At 45.1% G+C, this 20,990-nt stretch overlaps 1 protein-coding gene across 1 annotated transcript in view; it reads right to left on the reverse strand.

The window, feature by feature from the left end:
• Window positions 1-6,733: 6,733 nt before the first annotated feature.
• Window positions 6,734-20,990, reverse strand: part of LOC146009416 (transient receptor potential cation channel subfamily V member 6-like) — a 92,239-nt gene continuing 77,982 nt past the window's right edge. Inside the window, exons 11-17 of the mRNA XM_083149748.1 lie at window positions 16,782-16,947; window positions 14,712-14,778; window positions 12,733-13,001; window positions 11,974-12,080; window positions 9,771-10,026; window positions 9,375-9,481; window positions 6,734-7,835 (exon numbers count right to left, since the gene is read on the reverse strand). Of these exons, the coding sequence (XP_083005874.1) occupies window positions 7,406-7,835; window positions 9,375-9,481; window positions 9,771-10,026; window positions 11,974-12,080; window positions 12,733-13,001; window positions 14,712-14,778; window positions 16,782-16,947 (1,402 nt within the window). The 3' untranslated portion in view covers window positions 6,734-7,405. The remainder of the gene's footprint in view (window positions 7,836-9,374; window positions 9,482-9,770; window positions 10,027-11,973; window positions 12,081-12,732; window positions 13,002-14,711; window positions 14,779-16,781; window positions 16,948-20,990) is intronic.

Consider the following 20,990-nt stretch of genomic DNA (forward strand, 5'->3'; position numbering starts at 1 on the left):
TAACATATAATCTAAAATAATACACATTTATAAGACACAAGACATAAGTAAATATAAAGACACAATTTTTAAAGGTAAGTTATAAAAACTTAATTGATAACAATGGACATTTTTTGAGGGGTCTCCTGAAATAGAAATTGAATAAAGCTTGATTTTTTGTATCCAATTGATATTTGTATGTATGATTGATACACGTATCCACACTCTGTTAGTGTATATATGGCAACAAAGTCCGATAACAAGTGAACAAGTGAGCTGCAATGTGTGCACAATAAATGGCAATCCTTTAGCATGTGAGCAGACACGCAATTTGAGAATATTCAGGCGGCCTGACCCCTAAATTCGCCCCTGCCCATAACACAAGCAGCAGGGCATATTAGACGTTCACCACACACTTTAGGTGACTGATTTACCCAAGCAGTGATATTGATAGTGTATTAACACTGGAGAATTTCCAGGAGATATAATCCTATGATCCTTGAATCTGTCTCACCATCAAAGGTTACCATTTCAGTCCCTACAAGGACTCTAAAGGCCCCCATACACTAGCCGATTTTGGTCAGATTTAGGCCAGATCAGTCGGATCTGGCCTAAATCGGACCAAAATCGGCTAGTTTTGATGTCCCCTCAGATCCGATGCGCATCGGATCTGCGTCGGGTGGTCGGACCTGCTGCACGTCCGACCACCCGACTTGGGACCTAGTGGGGCGGTGCGGCGGTGGAGGGAGCAGGGGGGCTGGGGGCGCTGCGAGGGACACAGGCGGCATAGAGCCGGGCGGGGGGAGCCGGGAGCTGTCAGCACTGAATAAAAAAAAAAAGCCCATACAATGAATGGGCGGCCTGTGATTGGCTGAGCTCTCTCTCAGCCAGTCAGCAATTGGCTGAGAGAGCGCTCAGCCAATCACAGGCTGCCCATTCATTGTATACAGTAGGCTTTTTTTTTCTAGCACTGACAGCTCCCGGCTCCCTCTGCCCGGCTCTATGCCGACTATGTCCCCCGCAGCGTCTGTGTCCCCTGCAGCGTCTGTGTCCCCGCAGCGTCCCCAGCCCCCCCTGCTCCCACCAGCAGCCCCCCCCCCCCCTGCTCCCCGGGTTTTTTACATGTGATAAATCGAGACGATTTATCACATGTAAAAAATGGCACATCAAGACCCAATCTAATCAAGCTCCCCCGGGGAGCAGCCGGGGAAGCTCAGGGGGAAGTCGGGGGCGACTTGTCCTAAGGACAAGTCGCCCTAGTGTATGGGGGCCTTTAGACCTACTGTATGTGCATTTAAAAACCTGATACGACGGTGACAGTCACTTGCTCATTTCAAAAGTGTGGTGTACCTGTCGCAAGGAGCCCTTACCAACAGGGCTGCACATGTTTTAGACACAACTGTACAGTCATTAATACCACACTGTACACAATTTGCACATGTTAATAGCATTGTCAGACCAGCACAGACACTGAAACACTTATTATTATTCCTGCGATACTGTACTGTAGGTTATCATTAAGTTGCAGCCTTGCAATACAGTTACAAATCCTGTCTAAAAAACAGAGGCTCCTGACATACAGATTTAATTTCTAATCAGATTAATTGAATTGGTTTCCTAGAACGGCGCCCACTAAGCAATTTGGTTAGTGGGCTATTCTGCATAGGGAAATTGCATTGCATCGCATGGGCCATTTTTATGCGATGTGCGATGCGATTTTCCTATGTAATTTATTCACTGCTCTCTCAACCCCGGGCCATCGCATCGCATTTGGCGCAAAATCGCATGCGATCGTAGGCGATTTTTTAGGGTGTGTGATGCCATGACATTAGGTATACAATAATATGATTGTATGTTCCAAAAATAGGTTTAACGCACCTCCCCCCACTATCCATGCCACCCCGAAGCGTGGCGAGCACAGCGGAACGCGTCCTCCGACTTTTTCATTACCCCACTATCCACGTTGGCGCGGAGTCCATTTTATATAGTGTGGCGAGCGCAGCGAGCCCCGCGAGGGGACGCAGAATACATGTAAAGTAATCCGCGTCCCCTCGCGGGGCTCACTGCGCTTGCCACGCTTCGGGGTGGATAATGGGAGGTGCGTTAAATCTATTTTTGGGACATAAAATCATATTATTGTATACCTACTGTCATGGCATTGCGATTTTGCGGGACATGTGATGTAATGCAATGCGATATAGTGGGGTACAATGAGGAAAAAAAATCACATGAAAAAAATCGCATCGCATGCCGCTATAATGGCCCATGTGATGAGATGTGATTCCCCTACGGTGTCGTACGCAGGAATTCTGGGCGCCGTTCTAGGAAACAAGTACCATTGAATTAATAAGCCTCCAATTCTGAAGCATTTTAAGGAGTCCCCATTGTCGGTACTCTAGAATGGAATTGGCTTTACAGCCACATTAATTAGAAAAAGGAAAAACAATCTTTCAATTTATTAATGATCTAACCAGATATGTAAACCTGTCAAAAGTACACTGAACGACAACATTATATAAGGAGGATTACACTAGGCACACGGAATCCGCATGTGCCTTTTTAACACGCACTTAATTCACTTTGTTTGTGTTATATGTTATGTGTTTTTATATGTTTCCCAGTTTTAATAAAAATATATTAAAAGTTACATTTTAGAGGTTTTTTTTCTTCTGGTGCACCACACTAAGAAAAACTGTGTTCTATCTTACTATAACTGTCCAATTAACCCCTTGAGCGCCGTGTTTTCCTGGGGCACGACAAACCTACCAGGGCAAGTTTTTGCCTGCCTCAGAAAGACCCACCACAGAACGTAGGGGCAGTAGCACCCTGCCACCCCCCCCCCCCCCTACACCTCCACTCCAGCGATCGGACGCCAGCACTTCCCTGCCGCTGCATTCACAGCAGTGACCAGGCGGCAGGCTTGGGGATGTTCGGGGTGGCTCTGGAGGACTCGGGTGACCGAACTCCCGAGTCCCCCCCGAACATCTCTGTCCAAATAAGTGACAAATTCCTATTTGGCATGAAATAAAATTGCCATTAACAGGATGTAATGATAATTTACACCAGAGGTTCCCAATCTTTTTTGATTCACGGCACCCTAGAGTATCAGATTTTTTTCACGGCACCCCTAGGCCCCCAAATAAATAATTAGATTAAGTTTATATGTGATTCTTAGGGTCAGTTATGTGGTAAAAGGCAGGATTTGCTTCTGTTTGTACACATTTTATGATTGACAGCCACCAGCACCGGTTTTGCTCATAAATAATTAACAATTAATAATTTGAATTGGTCCTGGACCACCAACCCAGGGCACCCCTGCATGTGTCCTGAGGCACCCCAGGCACACAGTTTGGGAACCACTGGTTTACACCATTGATTTTCAACCTGTTTACCTTGCGGCACACTAAATACGATTTTAAAATTGCCAAGGCACACCATGAGATCCCCACAGGTCAAAACATATTGGTCGCCACAGGAAAAAAAAAAAACCTATTGGCCCCCATATAAAAAAACAGTCATACTCATCCCCACAGGTGACAAAAATAAAATACATTGGCCCTCTGCATGAAAAGAAGAGACCAGTAAATAACAGTTGAACTGGTGGTGGTTGTAAACTGGTTTGGGGATGTCTAGATCTGGGGGCACACGTGAGAACAGCTCAAGGCACACTAGTGTACCACAGCGCAGTGGTTTGAAAACACTGGTTTACACTCTACAGAGCAGACAGTCAAATATTACTATGCTAGGGGGTTTGGCACCACTTCTATACTATATGTCACATCTTCTATGTAGACCCTGCTAGTTTGATATGGAAACCCTGTTTGCAAGACCCATATTGATAAGAGGCCCAGAAAAATGTTAAAAGAACAAAAAAAGGCTATATACACATACATCAAATTAATGTTGATACTGAGGGAGTTAATCCCAAAGGTGGGGGTCAAGGATCAGCCAACTGCAAGGATAAAATATATGTTGAAAATAATAAGGAGGTGTGCATTCTTTGGGGACAGCTGCAAATTGAGGACCTTTCTATCTTTGTGAAACCCACCACAACCAAAGTCCCAAAGGTCTCAGTAGTAAATCCTGGATTTTTTTTTAATCCTTTTTATATTATTTTTGAAATTGTTCTGCAATTATAACCTGTACTGTATGTCATTCTTATTACATGTATTGATATTGATAATTACATGTTTTGATAATGAAGCTTTGGAAATATTTCTCGGATTAAATACATTTAATCTAACATGTTCTCAATGATTCTTGAATCTGTGTGCCTATTAGGACCAATGCTACATACTGTACATGTTTTATCAAGTGTGAAATATTAATACTTGTGTGGGTAATCTTAAGATCTTTTTTTATGGCAATGAAATTGAGTATTTATCCTAAGTGAAACAAGTGCACACTGACAAAACCCAGCTGTTCTAAATTCCTATGAAATGACTAAAAACTAGTGAAAGACATTTCAAACAGGCATTTTGTGTGATTACCCAATAACTTCATTCTTGTGCGTATGGTTCAGCACATAAAATGTCTACGCTATGTGAGTGATCCCTACCTACTGATTTATCATATGAACCGAAAAATCATGGGCATTAAGGTCCACTATAGTACATAAACTATTAGACAGTATGGACTTGATTTAACGTTATTCCATACACTGTAATGCCCTTACATATTATTCCATAAAATATAATGTAATTGCACATTATGCCTCACCGTAATTCTCTTTTCCTAATATGCCACACACTGTAATGCCCCTTACATAATATGCCACATACAGAAATGCTCCTTACACAATATGCCACACACAGTAATGTACCTCACACACATTATGCCACACACAGAAATGCTCCTCACACAATATGCCACACACAGTAATGCACCTCACACATTATGCCACACACAGTAATGCTCCTCACACAATATGCCACACACAGTAATTCCCCTTACACATTATGCCACATGTAGTAATGCCCCTTACACACTATGCCACATACAGTAATGCTCCTTACACAATATGCCACACACAGTAATGCACCGCAAACATTATGCCACACACAGTAATGCTCCTTACACTATGGGTGACATTCTATGGGATGAGATGTGTGTTTTTTGGCGAAATTTTCTCAAAAACCGGCAGAAATCCCGTTTTCGCATATTTAATGAGATGCGAAAAACGGCATCCAGATGTTTTCCCATTGAAAAGTATACAAATCGCATATTTAATGAGATGCGATTTTGAGAAATGTGTCTTAAATTCGCCAAAAAATCAGACCAGGTTATGATATGCGAGTTGGCCAGAACCCTGCACAGATCATTGAGATCTGTGCAGGGTTCTGTGGTAAAAAAAATGTGTTTTTTTTTTTTTTGGGGGGGGGGGGGGGGGGGGGGGGGGGAATTGCGTGGGGTCCCCCCTCCTGAGCATAACCAGCCCCAGGCTCATTGAGCCAGACCTGGTTCCAAAGATACGGGGGACAAAAAGCATAGGGGTCCCCCGTATTTCTGAAACCAGCCCCAGACTCTTGGACCGGTCCTGGTTCCAAAAATCTGGGGGACAAAAAATCTGGGGGTCCCCCTTATTTTGAAACCAGCACCGGGCTCCAACAGTCCGCAGTGTCATGCCACAGCCAGCGGCCACTTTTTACATAAGGTCCCCCGGCCGTACCATGAGCACCGTGGCTGGTCAGCCTTGGACGGGGTACCTGGAGGAGTGGGGACCCCCCCAATAAAGGGGTCCCCCCCCAGGCTTCACCCGTCCAGGGCTGAAGCCCGGGGCTGTCACCGGCGTCCCTGGCCAGTGGACGCCGGCCTGATGGGGTTAAATCTTTCAATCCTAACATTGCTTTATACAGGAGAACTACAAGTACCAGCAGAACTCCCCCTGGAACCAGGTCCAGTACTGAGCCTCTCTCCTCTCACTGGCAGTGACACTTGGTCACACAGGATCTGCCACCTGCAGAAGTGAAGCTGATCTCCAGAAACTTCCCTGGGACAGATCTGTAGCACAAGCTCTGTCCCAGCATCAACTTAGATTTAAATAGCACAAAAACAATTTGTCATATATTTCAAGCTATTTTCACGATTTTTAAATATTTACATTCACTTTAAATAACTTAAATTTAGTTATTGTATTTATTGTCTATATATTTATTCAATATTTTATTATCTCCCAATGGTAATCACTGGTCTAATGGCCCTGGCATTGGGCGATTCCGGCAGCCGCCGATACTGGTGGCCACAATACATTGCCGATGCTGGCATGGGGGGGGGGAGCAAAGGCAGGGAAGTAGGGCCCATGCTGCATTGTGGAGTAGGGCCCTCGTTAGTTCACATCCTATTCTGTACATCCACAGATGGTGGAGTGAGTCATTAACATCTCGTGGGGGGCGCGCATCGTTCGTTGGGTAGACCGTATGCATTGGGCAATATAATGAACAATATGGCACAGAAGGGCCAAAATGAGTGACATTGCTCATTATATCGCCCAGTGTGCACAGGGCCTAATTCCCTCAGCGCTACTTCTATAAATCCTTGTCTTGGAGGGCACAACCTCCTAAAGCAGACCAGACCATATGGGTCCAAATTAGACCCAAAGTACCACCCAACCAGCTCCTAACTGCCATGTTATAGGCAATGTTTGAAAAATGTCAGTTAGGCGAGAAGAGAGAATCAGCCAATCAGCATACCCGTAACCAACAGACTGCATGAGGAAATACATTTATTTATACAAACATAATTATTTCATGTCATTAATGTCCAGCGTGAAACTTGCAGCAGAATGTCCGGCTTCTGTTTCACCCGAAGTGCATCAGTTCCTTAAACAAAATATAAGCAGCATGCCCAGGTCAACACAGTTGTCCCATATGCTGAAGGTCTCTATAATGTCATATTACACAGATGGATATTCCTATGGGGTTGGGGGTATTTCATGGTATTTTTGGCCTCCATAGGGATCCATAGTACGGCAGTTTGAGCACAATATCACAGCATATAGCACTTCTGGTGCCATTATCAGATCCTTAACCTTTGGCATCCCCTACTAATGATTGCTTTTCAATGGCCTCTACCCAGGTTTGGCTACGTTCTTGGTAGAATGATAATAAGTAGAAAGTCAATGTACAGTATATCCGTGAGCTATTGTCTCTTAGAACTTTTTCATTTCTTTCTTCTTGGCCAAGGAGTTAGTTCTTGCTCTTTAGATACAAGGGGATTTATTTCCCATGAGTCAGGTTGTTCAACCCAACACTTCTGATCACGTTTATGGTGGATTTATAAAAGGGCAATGTTTCTACTAACAAGACAATAGCTAGTAACAGCGCTGCCCTTAATATCGGACATAAACATGCGCTGAAGTGTTGGGTTTAACAAACCAACTCTTCGTAAATCAACCCATTGGTACTGCATCCATAAATACCCTGTACTATCAGACATAGTGTATGTCTTCCTCTTCATCATTGGTGGAATCTTCAAACATTTCTTCCTCAGTCTGCTTTAGGGTAACTGATATCTGCTGTTTCCAGCTACGGCCACTGGCGGTCCTTTCTGGTGATGCTTCATTCACAAACTTCTGATCTGTCCTTTGCGGTTCTAAATATATCTGTGGCAGCTCAACTTGTGGCATGTGTGAAGTGGTTTGTTTGACGGTTGTATCTTGATTTTGTGTTTGTGGAGTCATGGGTGGTTCATCTGCAGCCACTTCTGTGACCATCACGGTGGGGACACTGGGACTTCTAGTTGTGTTGGGTGTCAAGTCATTTTGGGCAGGTTTATCTGCCGGCTTCCCTTCCGGTTCCTGGAATGCCTTAACGTTTCGGCTTATCTTCTGCTGACTGATGTCCTTCCTCACCACCACTCTGCAACACAAACCAGGTATTAGTTCATCGCTTTCAGCAATGTTTACATTCCGGGACGGGGGGGGGGGGGCGGGGGTGGGCAGGGGAGGGGTGCAGGGGGTACGCCTAGAGTTTCCTGGGTGTGCCCACAAAAACGGTGGGTGCGCCCATGAAAATGCTGGGCGTACCCCTGCGAATGCAAGCGAGTCGATGCCTGCTTTGGGGTGGGCGGCTGACATCAGCGCCCGCCACGAATTCGGCCATCTTAGTCAGTCTAGAGTGACTTTTATCTGCAGACAGGAAAAAAGTCATTCAAAGTTCAGGGACCATCGAATGATTTTTCGCAGATGCATGTGAGGGAATATGTAAGCATACACATTCCCTCGCATTCGGGCGGGCGATGTTCAGCATAGCAAACAGGTCCTTAATCGGAGAGCCTCATAAGAAAAAAACAAAGAAACATATTAGAACAGATGTTAACAACTACCAATAAAAATAAATAAATAAATCCATAATGTTGATGAATTATGTTATAGATTTATGTTGTGTTTTTTGAGTGTAAATACCGTACCCTAATTTTCTCTCTTTTGGGTAGACGTGACACCCAAGTGTAAGAGTAAAGCAGATCAGGGACGTGCAGTCAGGGAGGCAGTGCTTGCCCGGTAATTTTGTTTCAAATAATACAAAGAATATCCCTATGACCATACCTCCCAACTGTTTAATGGGTAGAATAGGGACACTCGCGGGGCAAAAAAGGGGATGTGGCTTATGTAAATGAGGGTGCCACATATGCAAATGAGGGCCACGCCCCCATTTTCGTCCGCTGAGCCTCTGATTAGACGCTGTGCGCATGCACACTGCGTCTATTCTGTCAGATGGGGGGGCTCCCAACTCCCCGCCCTTCCCCGCAGCGGGACACTGCCGGCCCTGGGAGGGACGCAGGAACGTCCCCAAAAACCGTGATATTCCCGCGTTTAGCGTTTAGCATATTCTGTGTCATAAGTATTTCCTCTATATTATTTTAGTAATTTGTAATATTTTTACAAATTTGGGAGGCACCGATAAGTGTGCCTCCCACTAACAAGTTTGTGGGGATGAGGGGGGGGGGGGGGGGTGGGACTGAGCCGTGGGCTAAAAAAGCCCATTAAAAATAATGGCAAAAGCGGCACTTCTAGAAGTGCTTCTTTGACAGCGGCGGACTGAGCCGTGGGCTAAAAAAGCCCATTAAAAATAATGGCAAAAGCGGCACTTCTAGAAGTGCTTCTTTGACAGCGGCTGCTGTGATTGGACAGGAGATCCATTGTTGTGGCAATAGGTGATGCATGTGGCATGAAATCAACAGTGTGATTTTATTTATTTTGATCTTATTTTTATTACTAGTCGCCCACATCTGTCCTAACACAATTCTTTGTTTCTTCTTTATGCGGATCTCTGTTTACTTGAACGCCATAAACGGTTTTATCCATTTCTTTGAGTATCCCATAAGTTTACAGGTATGTGCAATCCATTTAAGAATTTAAAGAGACTGTAAAGAGATCTTTAATATATATTTCAATTTACCGAAGGCACTGACGATCACCTAAGTCGTATTCTGTGCCGCAGACGTCAGATCGAGGCCAGAGGCATGGCGGCATTTTGCGTTCCAACATAATGGAAGTAGCAGCAACCTGTTGGGCAGAAAGAGACATTTAGTGGCACATCCAATTGCAGGCAAACATTTAAAAAAAAAATTCTATTCAATTGTTGGGGAGGAAATCATTCATAATTTGTATAGGAATTACCAAGAATTATTTCATTTAGCCCCAGGGCAAGTCTAAAGTTGGGGAAAGTACTCTTTTTAAGTTTAAAAAATTTGGAGGCCAGATTCAGAACCCCAGGGGCACGGCCACTGGCGGCCCTATCTGGTGATGCTTCATTCCCAAACTTCTGATCTGTTCTTTGCGGTTCTACATATACCTGTGGCAGCTCAAGGTGTTTCATGCGTGAAGTGGTTTGTTTGACGGTTGTATCTTCATTTTGTGTTTGTGGAGTCATGGGTGGTTCATCTGCAGCCACTTCTGTGACCATCACGGTGGGGATACTGGGACTTCTAGTTGTGTCGGGTGTCAAGTCATTTTGGGCAGGTTTATCTGCCGGCTTCCCTTCTGGTTCCTGGAATGCCTTAACGTATCGGCTTATCTTCTGCTGACTGATGTCCTTCCTCACCACCACCCTGCAACACAAACCAGGTATTAGTTCATCGCTTTCAGCAATGTTTATTGAATTAAATAACTTACAACTTACTGTACATTCCACTTGCCCCTAATGTCCACTCAGCTCACACAGGGCAGGATGTATTAAAATACATTGCCGCCCTTCGCTGCCCGCCCGCCGCGATGCCAGCGCATATGTACTAACATATGCGGCTGGCATCGTGGTGCGGTAACGGAGACCCCTGCGATACCTGTACTGTGGTGTGAGGGGGGTCTCTATCTCCTCCCTGCCACCTCCTGCTGCCTTCACACCAGGGACAGCTAAGTAGGCTGTCCCCGGTGCCTCCTCCTCCCCCCTGCAGCCAGAATCACGTCCAGCTGCGTTGCTAGGGAGAGGAAGGGCTTACCTTCCAGGGTCCAGGAGGACCTGTAAGAAGGTAAGCCCAAGGAAGGAGAGGGGGGGGGGGGGGTCGGCGAGGCAGCAGGATTGCGGCAGGTGGCAAAAAGACACCCAAAGGGTGGCGAAATCGGTGCGGCCGGGTAATAGTACATAGGAAAATGCGGTAAAACAGGGTTTTACCGCATTTTCCCCTTAGTACATCCCGCCCACAGAGAGCAGGATGCACAAACGTGGACAAACCTCCAAAAATGCATTGTACAGAAGAAAGGACATTTCTGACATATGCACCAAGCTCTGAAATGGAATACAGGGATCGCACTCTGAGAAAGATCCAATCAGATGCATCCCAGCACATCTGCAGGTGCGTGCTTCATAAGACACATATACAGACAGACTGCTGGGTTGCAAATCCGAGCTTTATATTCTAAAAAAAAGCACATGAGGAGAGAGGGCCCTGCTCGTGAGAGCTTACATTCTAAAATGATGGATTATGATAACTTGTTTGTCACTATTCCTAACCTCCCCACCCCCACTATATAACACTACCAAGTATAACTTCTCAAAGAAATGTATAAAACTCTTTATGCTTCTCATTTAATCGGAGATCCTCATAAAAAATAAACAATGAAACGCGTTGTTGATTTACTAACAGATGTTTTTAACTAGTAATAAAAATAAAGATATAAATTAACAAATTCATACTAATATCCTTTACACAGTATTATACTATTGATTTTTTTTTTTTATAGTGACATTAAGAATATGTTTTAAATGTATATACAGTACACTCCTTTTCTCTCTTTTGGGTAGACATGACACCCAGGTTGGGTTTTATGCACATTGGGCCTACTTCAGACCTGATTGCAGCACAAATTTGGGCAAAACCATGTGCACTGCAGGTGGGGCAGATGTAACAAGTGCAGAGACAGTTAGGGGGAAATTTACTAAGATGTGAATTAGACTTCACATGTGATGTTGCTATGGGCAACAAATCAGAATCTACTACTTATTTATTTAGCACCCTCTAGAAGATAGTAGACAGGATCTGATTGGTTGCCCATGGCAACATCACATGTGAAGTCTAATTCCCATCTTAGTAAATTTCCCCCTTAGATTTGGGTGGAGTGTGTTCAAACTGAAATCGAAATTGCAGGGTAAGAAAAAAGCAGCCAGTATCTACCCTGCACAGAAACAAAATAACTCCCCAAACTCTCTTTGCACATGTTACATCTGCCCCATCTGCAGTGCAGCAAATTTGTCTTGGCATCAGGTCTGCGATCAGGTTTGAATTGAGGCTCATTATTGGGGCAACAGGTGATCCATGTGGCATGGAATCAACAGTAGGATTTTTATTTATATTATTTATATCTTTTTGTATTACTAGTTACCTACTGTACATCTGTTCTAACACGTTTGTTTATTCTTTATGAGGATCTCCGATTAAGTGAACACCATAAAGGAGTTTTTATCCATTTCTTTGAGAATCCCATAAGTTTACAAGTATGTGCAATCCATTTAAAGATTTAAAGAGCCTATAAAGAGATCTTCAATATATATTTCAATTTACCGAAGGTACTGACGATCACCTAATCCATATTCTGTACCACAGACACCAGATCGAGGCCAAAGGCTTCGCGGCACTTTGCGTTCCAACATAATGCAAGTTGCAGCAACCTGATGGGCAGAAAAGTTACATTTAGGGGACACATCTAAAAAACATTTTTCTTATTCAATTGCTGGGGAAGAAATCAGTCACAATCATTTGTATAGGAATTACCGAAGCTTATTTCATGCAGCGCCAGAGCAAGTCTAAAGTCGGGGAAAGTTCTTGTTTTAAGTAAAAAAAATTTGGGGACAGTTTCAGAACCCATGGGGCACCCCCTCTAATGACTAACTAGGCAATTGAATGTTTCCATTTAGATTATTTTGCCCAATAATTACATATCAATTGTTGTGGTTAAGAGTCAAATTACTCCAAAATAAAGTTTTTTTGGTTACTTATTGCACCACAAGTGAATTACATTTTAGGACTCGTCACATCTCCCTACAGCTCTGCCCTTGGGATGGCTTAGGATTGGGCACTGAAGATCACCAGTGAAAGGGTTAATATCCGGCCCCAAATTCTCTGCATGATTGCACTTCCCCTTTCTTAAAAAGGACACCCATCAATAATATTTGAGAAAAGCACAGAGATATAATGCACTAGTGAGCCCGCTCCAAGCTAATGCTTCAAAAGCTAGTAGATGTAGTTTCACTTCCTGCCAACAGGTGGCAGTGTTTCCTAGACACACAGACACTAGTCATACAGATAGTTCTGAAGCCATACCTGAGCTTGCCACAGCTCATCCCTCTCCTGAGCCACTCTGCAGTGAGTGTCCCCCATGGTGGCAATCAATAGATTTAACATGAGAAGGTTGGCAATGACGGTGAAGGAGACGTAGACAATGTAGAAGATATAGGGAAGGTCAACGGCGTAGTTTGTGGGAGCGTTGATAACGTTAAGGAACAGTTCAAAAGTGGTGAACAGGGACAAGGGATATCCATTGAAGTACCCCATCTGCAATTGGTCCTCCGTCTGGAATATAATGTAAAACGCTGGGTGGAGGAAGACACAAAGAGGACAATCAATGATTACTAATGGCTGCATTGATTAGTCAGATGTATTTCTAACATACAGAATCTTCTGATGGGCTTTCAACTTACATACACACAATAAGGACAAAAGTATTTAGACGCCGGACCATTACACCAAGATGGACATTGTATTCAAATACTGTACATATGCTATAATATGGAGGTGGTCCCTCTTCTCGGAAGGCTTCCACAAGATGTTGGAGTGTTTCTGGGGGAATTTGTGCCCATTCATTCTATATAGCATTTATGAGGTCAGGCCCTGATGTTGGACGAGAAGGCCTGGCTCAGATTCTCCATTCCAGTTCAAAGGTGCTCGATGAGGCTGAGGTCAGGGTCCTGTGTGGGCCAGTCCCAGTGGCGTAACTATCGTCCCGCAGCCCCCGCGGTGGCGGGGAGGCGCTGAGGGTATGTGGGCACCGGGGGGGCTGCGGGATGATAGTTACTCACTGTTTGCCTTCTGCCGCGGCGCCGGTGGTTTTATTTGCAGTGCACCGGGTCCCAGCTCTCCCGAGTCCCGGCAGCTGCAGCGCTGTTCTAATACAAAAAGGTGACACTTGGAAAATGGCTGCCCCCATACCGCAGACAGTTTTTCGTCTGCAGTATAAGGGCAGCCATTTTCCAAGTGTCACTATTTCATTAGCAGCAGTAACGGGAGAGCCGCCCGGGACCCGGCGCAGACGGATGCGGCCACGCCGGCCAGAGGTAACACACACACACACACATACACACAAACACGTCACACATACATACAAACACACACAGAAACACAACCCCCTCCCCCCCCCTGCCGTACCCCGGCTCCGCTGCGTTTTTTTTTACCGGGGGGCGCCTCCTGCATTGTCGGCAGGGGGGCGCAGAAAATCTAGTTACGCCGCTGGCCAGTCCAGTTCTTCCACACCAAACTCATCAAACCATGTTTTGTGCACTGAGACGCAGAAAAGGGCCTTCCCCAAACTGTTGCCCCAAAGGTGGAAGCATAGAGTTATTCAAAACATCTTGGTATGCTAAAGCATTAAGATTGCCCTACACTGGAGGTAAGGGGCCTAGCCGAAACCCTCAGAACAGCCCAAAAGCATTATCCCTCCTCCTCCAAACTTCACAGGTGGCATACTGCAGTCAGGCCGGTTATAATCTCCAGGCATCCACCAAACCCAGACTTGTCCATCTGACTGCCAAACAGAACACGTTTCTGCGGTGCAATATCGGTGCTTTACACACTACGCCACCCGACGCTTTGCATTGGATTTGGTGAGGTTTGCATGCAGCTCACTGGCCAAGGAAACCCAATCCATTATGTTTCCACCGCACGGCTTTTTTTATGCCTGCATTAATGCCAGTAGAATTTGAGAACTCTTCAGCTAACATCATGAGCAGTTGTTCACCCCACTCTGTGGTCTTCCACTTTTGATTTTATACACCTGTGGCAGTGGTTTTGATTGAAACACCTGAATTAAATAATTAATCTTTAGTACTAATACAGTTTGGGACAGTCTAAATAAGATTTAATTTCAGTATCTTAGTGAAAGCAAATAATTCATTGCTGCGAATTTCCAAGTAAATTGTCAAATGTCGGTTGAAGTCATTGTAAATTCTAGGAGCCACCAAGACTTAATTTAACCATTAAACTATACAGCATTATACTGCGAGAGAGTCTCACAATTCTCTCCTTACCGGTAGTGTATCCAAATAGGACGACAACCATGAGCCAGCAAAACCGCATCAAGTCACCAAAAATCATCTGGAAGAAGAGAGAACACAAGGTTTCCTGATGTACTGTGCAGTGTGCATGGTGATCCATTGTTTCCAGTGCCAGGCCAGACATAACAGGTTCCTTTAGGTTAGTGGTTCCTAAGCTGGGTCCTCAACAGTCCAGGTATTAAGTATATACATGCATTTGATCGAGTTACTAACTAAACGAATACTATGCTGCTTCTCCGAGAGAAGTCCCAACCAATGCCCTCATGAGCCACACGGCAGGGTTCCCGGGAGGCTGATGTGGTTTGGCACGTGGGGAGCTGCAGAAGCGATGGGGGCAGGAGAACATTCAAAAGAATAGGCAGCTGCTGATTGGCTGAGAGAGCTCTCTCAGCCAATCAGCGGCCGCTCATTCTTTTGAATTTATTTTTTTTCAAATTTCCTGCCTGTTGCCAGCTACCTGTCGCCGGACCTGCAAATAGGTGTGACTTTCGACTCTGACCACAGGACCTTGCATTGGTTCGGTTCACACACATGCAATTTGGACCAATGTCCCCCAATCCACCGGAATCGGGTGGAATCGGGCCCAAATCGCATAGTGTATGGGGGTCTTAATAAAAAACCGGGAACCTCTGCTTTAAGTAGTCAGTTTCTGTCTATTTTTGCCCAGTGATAGAATGATGTACAATATTATAGTTGCATTACATTAGACAAAGTCACCCCCCTCTATTGTCCTTACATTCTGGGTGGGCAACCCTATAACTTTCATTAGGTGTCTGGTTTATTGGGTCACTAAACTGTAAACCAAATAGCACCCCCCCCCCCCCCCCCCCCCCACACACACACACACACACACACACAGCTTCAGATTATGGGCCAGATTCTCTAAGCTTCAAAAGTGATAAAATGGAGAGTGTTAAACACCCAGCCAATCAGCTCCAGTCTGACATTTTTCAAACACAGTCTGTGACATGGCAGGTAGGAGCTGATTGGCTGGCTGTTTATCACTCTCCATTGTATCACTTTTGAAGCTTAGAGAATCTGGCCCAATGAATTTATCCAATCATAAACATATAAATATAAAATATATCGCTCATAAAGTGAAGAAGGGTTCATGGTTTCAAACTACCTAAGGCGGAAAAGTGGTAAAGTTGTCCATAGCAACCAAACAGCTTCCACCTATTATTTCTCTGCTGGTCCATGTTGCTAGCTGTGGCAAAAGTGGGTTGTTTGCCCGCATCAGTGTCCATGCACCAGCAATCTATAGGGGCTGCACGTTTGATCATGGGATGGATAATTGGTTACTATGGCAACTTCTGCACCTGTCCTCTATACCGTATGTGCTTTAATACATATTCCTCCATACTCTCATGTCCGGGTTGCCTACTTTTAGGCTGTCCTTTCATGGAGAGCCTGAGGACAACCAGCTAGAGGAAGCACAGGGGGCGGGGCTGGCAGCCTTGATGAGAAAGTGGCAGGGTCAGAGGCGGAGCAAATCAATTGAGCCTTGCTTGGGGGCATGGCCACTATGATTGCATCAATGTGGCCATGCCCCACACTGTGAATTAACGGTATAACATGCATTGCACATCACGGGGCAGGGGCACGATGATGTGATTCGCATCAGCAGGTCTTCACAAAGACCCCTTCCGAAGGGGTGGGGGGGATTAAGTAGGACTTGCCCACCTTTCTGGGAGGCGGACCCGATTTTCGGGATCCTCCCAGCCATTCTGGAGGCCATATTAGGCTCAAACCCCAGCATCCACTATGGCGTAGTGGGAGAATATAATAGAGTACCGAGCTAGCGAGGGGACGCGGTACACTGATACAGTGTCTGTGTCAACTTACGTCGAAATTCGGGAAAAAACGTGAAAAACTCATGTTAACCTTCCCATTGTCGGCCTAATGCTTGTGTTGACATTCAGACCCTGTCGACCTAATGTATGTTGATCTTCATTGTATCGACCCTATGACCCATGACAAAAGCCAGGACGCACACACTACTTGGCATTTCATGCCTATTTCTTACCCGCTGAACCTCCGTACCTTTTGGATCATGATGGTGAAAGGTCCGAGCATTTGGAATCCACGTGCAAAGTACATGACGTAGCACCAGCCGAGCACCAGTAACACAGACATCGGGTACACCTCCCCGTCTGTGTTATTCAGCCGCATAAACAGCGTCACCAGGACGAAACACGGGTAGAGGGCTCTGGTGGACACAGAGGACATTGGGGTCATGCGAGAGCGCAGCAGTTTGTTACATTAATAGTTTTTCATGTCAGGAGGCATCTGGGACACAGGCTAGCACTGCCATTAGGCAACGGCCAATGGGCTCCAGGAACTTGGGGCGCACCCGAGTCTATCACAGAATTAAGGATGACTCTTAGAGGGGCATCATTGGTGAACTAAAAATATTTAGATCTTTATAACTTAATTAGTATTAACCAACATGGTTTCGTGAAAAATCGCTTATGCCAAACAAATTTACTAGGCTTCTATGAGGATGTCAGCAAAAACCTTGATAATGGAAATTCAGTAGACGTGGTCTTCTTGGATTTTGCTAAGGCCTTTGACCACATAAGGTGTTGATAAATAAAATGGAGGACCTGGGGTTAGGGGTAAGAATCTGTAGATGGGTAGGGAACTGGCTGTGTAATAGAGAACAGAGAGTGGTTGTGAATGGCGCAGTATCAAATATGATACCGGTACTAAGTGGAGGGACACAAGGGTCGGTACTGGGGCCCACTTTATTTAACATATTTATTAACAATATTGGGCTGGGAATACTCAGCAATGTATCCATCTTTGCTGGCGACACAAAACTGAGCAGAGTAATTAGATAAACCGAGGATGTCTCCGCGCTTCAGTGCGATCTTAATAAATTAGATTAATGGGCAAAAAAGTGGAAAATGAGGTTCATTGTGGATAAATGCAAGGTCATGCACCTTGGGAGACATAACATAGCTCAATGTCACATAGCAACTAATAAGGCAAACAGAATACTAGCATGTACAGTATAAAAAGGGGCATGGAAACTAGGGACTCAAAGGTAATTATGCAACTGTACAAATCATTGGTTAAACCACACCTAGAATATGGAGTACAATTCTGGGCCCCGCACTATAAAAAAGGACATCATAGAACTGGAAAATATCCAAAGAAGAGCAACAAAACTAATTAAGGGAATGGAGAATTTAAGCTACGAGGACAGATTGAACAAATTGGGATTTTTTACACTAGAGAAAAGACGTTTAAGGGGGGACATGCTCAACATGTACAAATATATCAGGGGCCAATACAAGGAACTGTCAGGCGCCCTTTTATCTTTTAGGAAGGACTCCAGGACATGTGGCATGAGTTTAGATTAGAGGAAAGAAGATTTCATTCCATTAGAAGGAAACATTTTTTTAAAGTAAGGGCAGCAAAACTGTGAAACTCTCTTCCTGCAGATGTGGTGTCGGCAGACACAATAAATACATTTAAAATAAGGTTGGACAAACATCTACTGGTTCAAAACATCCAGGGGTACAAACAATGAGCAGAATCTGTCTTTCAAGACATAAGAAAACACTACGTATAACTATGGGATAATGTAATAGATTATACTCACTAAAACCGAGGTTGAACTAGATGGACGCAAGTCTTTATTCAGCCTTAACTACTATGTAACTATGTAAGGGGCGAATTCCACCCGTCCCCATGGTGGGGGGGTGTACATGCATAGAGTCGCTCATGCACATATGAATCCCCCTGTTGCGAATGCCTACAGTGAGATTTTTACTCGCTGGGGCGTATGCAAAATAAGTCACAGTCAGGGTGTGGTCGCCGGAGTCCACCAGTATTTCATAGAAATGATGGGCGGGTCCCAGGGAGCGTAGGCGTGCCCCTGCGACTGAAGTCAGCGCCCGCCCCCAATTCGCAGAAGACCGTCCACCATAAAAACACAATATTCAATATTTAAACACTGTATACTTAGTGCCAGATGTATCAAGCTTCAAAAAAATGATAAAATGGAGAGTGATAAACAGCCAGCCAATCAGCCCCTTACTGCCATATTACAGACTGGGTTTGAGAAATGACTGTTAGGAGCTGGTTGTTTATCGCTCTCCACTTTATCACTTTTTGAAGCTTGATACATCTGGCCCTTAATGTTTAAAATGAGCTACTCCTAAACATGGATGTGACATAAGGTGGACAGTGTCTTGGTTGACCCGAAAAGGTCAACGTGAACAAGTCAACATGGGGAAAAAAGTCAGACAGAAGCAAAAGGTCAACATGAAAATAGTCCGCTCATAAAAATGTCGACGTGAGTTTTTTTATTATTGTTTTTTGGTCTATTTGTAGATCTGAGCACAAGGACCCCCAATTAGTCTACTGTGTACCCTAGCATGGCCCACTTCACTTGCCATGCTTTGGCACACTTTACCCTTCCCAATCGTACAAAAAGAACTGCCTTGGTAGCAGTTTATTCTGTGGTCTACAATTTATTTTTATATTTATTTTTATTCTCTAGAAGTGTGTGTATTCTCATTTCATTGGTTTTAATAAAACATTGGCCCTTATTCTGATCGATGCGGCCGGATCCGAATATGCGGCCAGCACCGTGCGTCCTAAACCCCGCCTTCCATACGGATCGCCAACTCCGTCCGTACGCGGTAAGAAGCTGTCCGAACGGACCGCACGTGTAATTCTCATGAATACACCTCCTCCATCTCAGGGAACCTCCCCCATCATTCGATGGTCGCAGACCATTGAATGCAGGACCGAGTGGCCAGGCAGCTCCCGCAACCTCAGACCACACGGGCAGTTCTCCGTGCAAAAGCAGGGATCTGGGCGGGCAGCTGACATCCGGCAATGTCATATCTCCGCCCCCTACACGTGCGTCACGGCCGCATTACCATACGTACGCCCAGCGTTTGCATGGGAACGCCCATGAAACACGGGGTGTAAACATATGGTAATGAGCCCAAACAGCCCTTCACACCCCTCTCCACCCCCTGTTCGTAGTGTACACATTTCATGTGGAATGTGGCTGTGCGTCCCGCTCGCACATGCGCAGACACAAAACATCGGCGGCACGAACGCACGCGGATATTACCGCACCAACCAGAATAAGGGCCATTGTTATTATTTCCTAGCGCCATTTGTATATTTTCTTTTCCCTTCCCAATCGTAGGCCACGATTGGATAGTAATGTATAAAAAAAGTTTAAAAAAATGGGAAAAAAAACTCATGTCAACCTTCTCATATGTTGACCATTACGGTGTTGACCTTATGTGCATCGTCATTGTTCTATTGACTGTTGACAAGTGGTCAACCTATTCACTTTCGACCGAAAGTATGTTGACCCAAAGTCCAGATCCCCTCTTTATACCAGTGATTCCCAAACTGGGTGCTGTGGCACCCCTGAGTGCTTCGGAGCACTTGCAGAGGTGCCACAGGTTGGCGGTTAAGATCCAATATTTGTTGTCCATTTGATAGGCAAAACCAGAGATGGTGGCCACCAATCATAAAGCATGTGGACATGGACAACCCTGTCCACCACCAAATGACTGGACCTAAGGGAGAGCTACTGTATAAGCACAATTTTCGTAATTTGATATGTTTCTCAGAATTAATCAATAAGAAACTTTTGGCCTAGGGGTGCCATGAAGGACATGCTGATACTCTATGGCGCCGTGATCCAAAAAATCGTTTGAGAACCTCTGCTTGATGCAATCAATTATACTTTGATTTTGAGAAGAGCAACTGCGTGAGACCAGCTGGGACGTGGCACTACGTCATGAAGATAAAGGCCCTTATTCTGATTGACGCGGACTTTACCGCATACTTTCGGATCGCGTGTTTACGGCGTCTGCGCATGCGTGGAGAACGCAACGCGCATGTGCCACGCCTTGACTCGGTACCAGTTCGGCCAGATCCCGTCCAGAACTGTTCACCGCTCTCATTCGGGAAATAGGGGCGTATTATGGGCGTCATGCGGAATGACACATGGGCGTAGTTTCAAAGTGGGCAAAACGGGGCGGAAACATGGGCGGACACGGGGGAGTACACTTATGTTGGGGGGCGTACATTCGGAAACCACTCCGAATGCACGCGATCAAAAAGGGCAGAAATGTGCGGTGTCCACAAGTGTACTATTGCTTTGCGGACACCACTCGTTCATGCGCTAGGCGAACGTACGCCTAATGACTACAACCATTAACACCTGAACCCAATAGAATCTACTCCTTTACTCATTACTCACTAATA

The sequence above is a fragment of the Crinia signifera genome, chromosome 6 (assembly GCF_055691185.1).
Source record: "Crinia signifera chromosome 6, ASM5569118v1, whole genome shotgun sequence".
Classification (NCBI taxonomy): domain Eukaryota; kingdom Metazoa; phylum Chordata; class Amphibia; order Anura; family Myobatrachidae; genus Crinia; species Crinia signifera.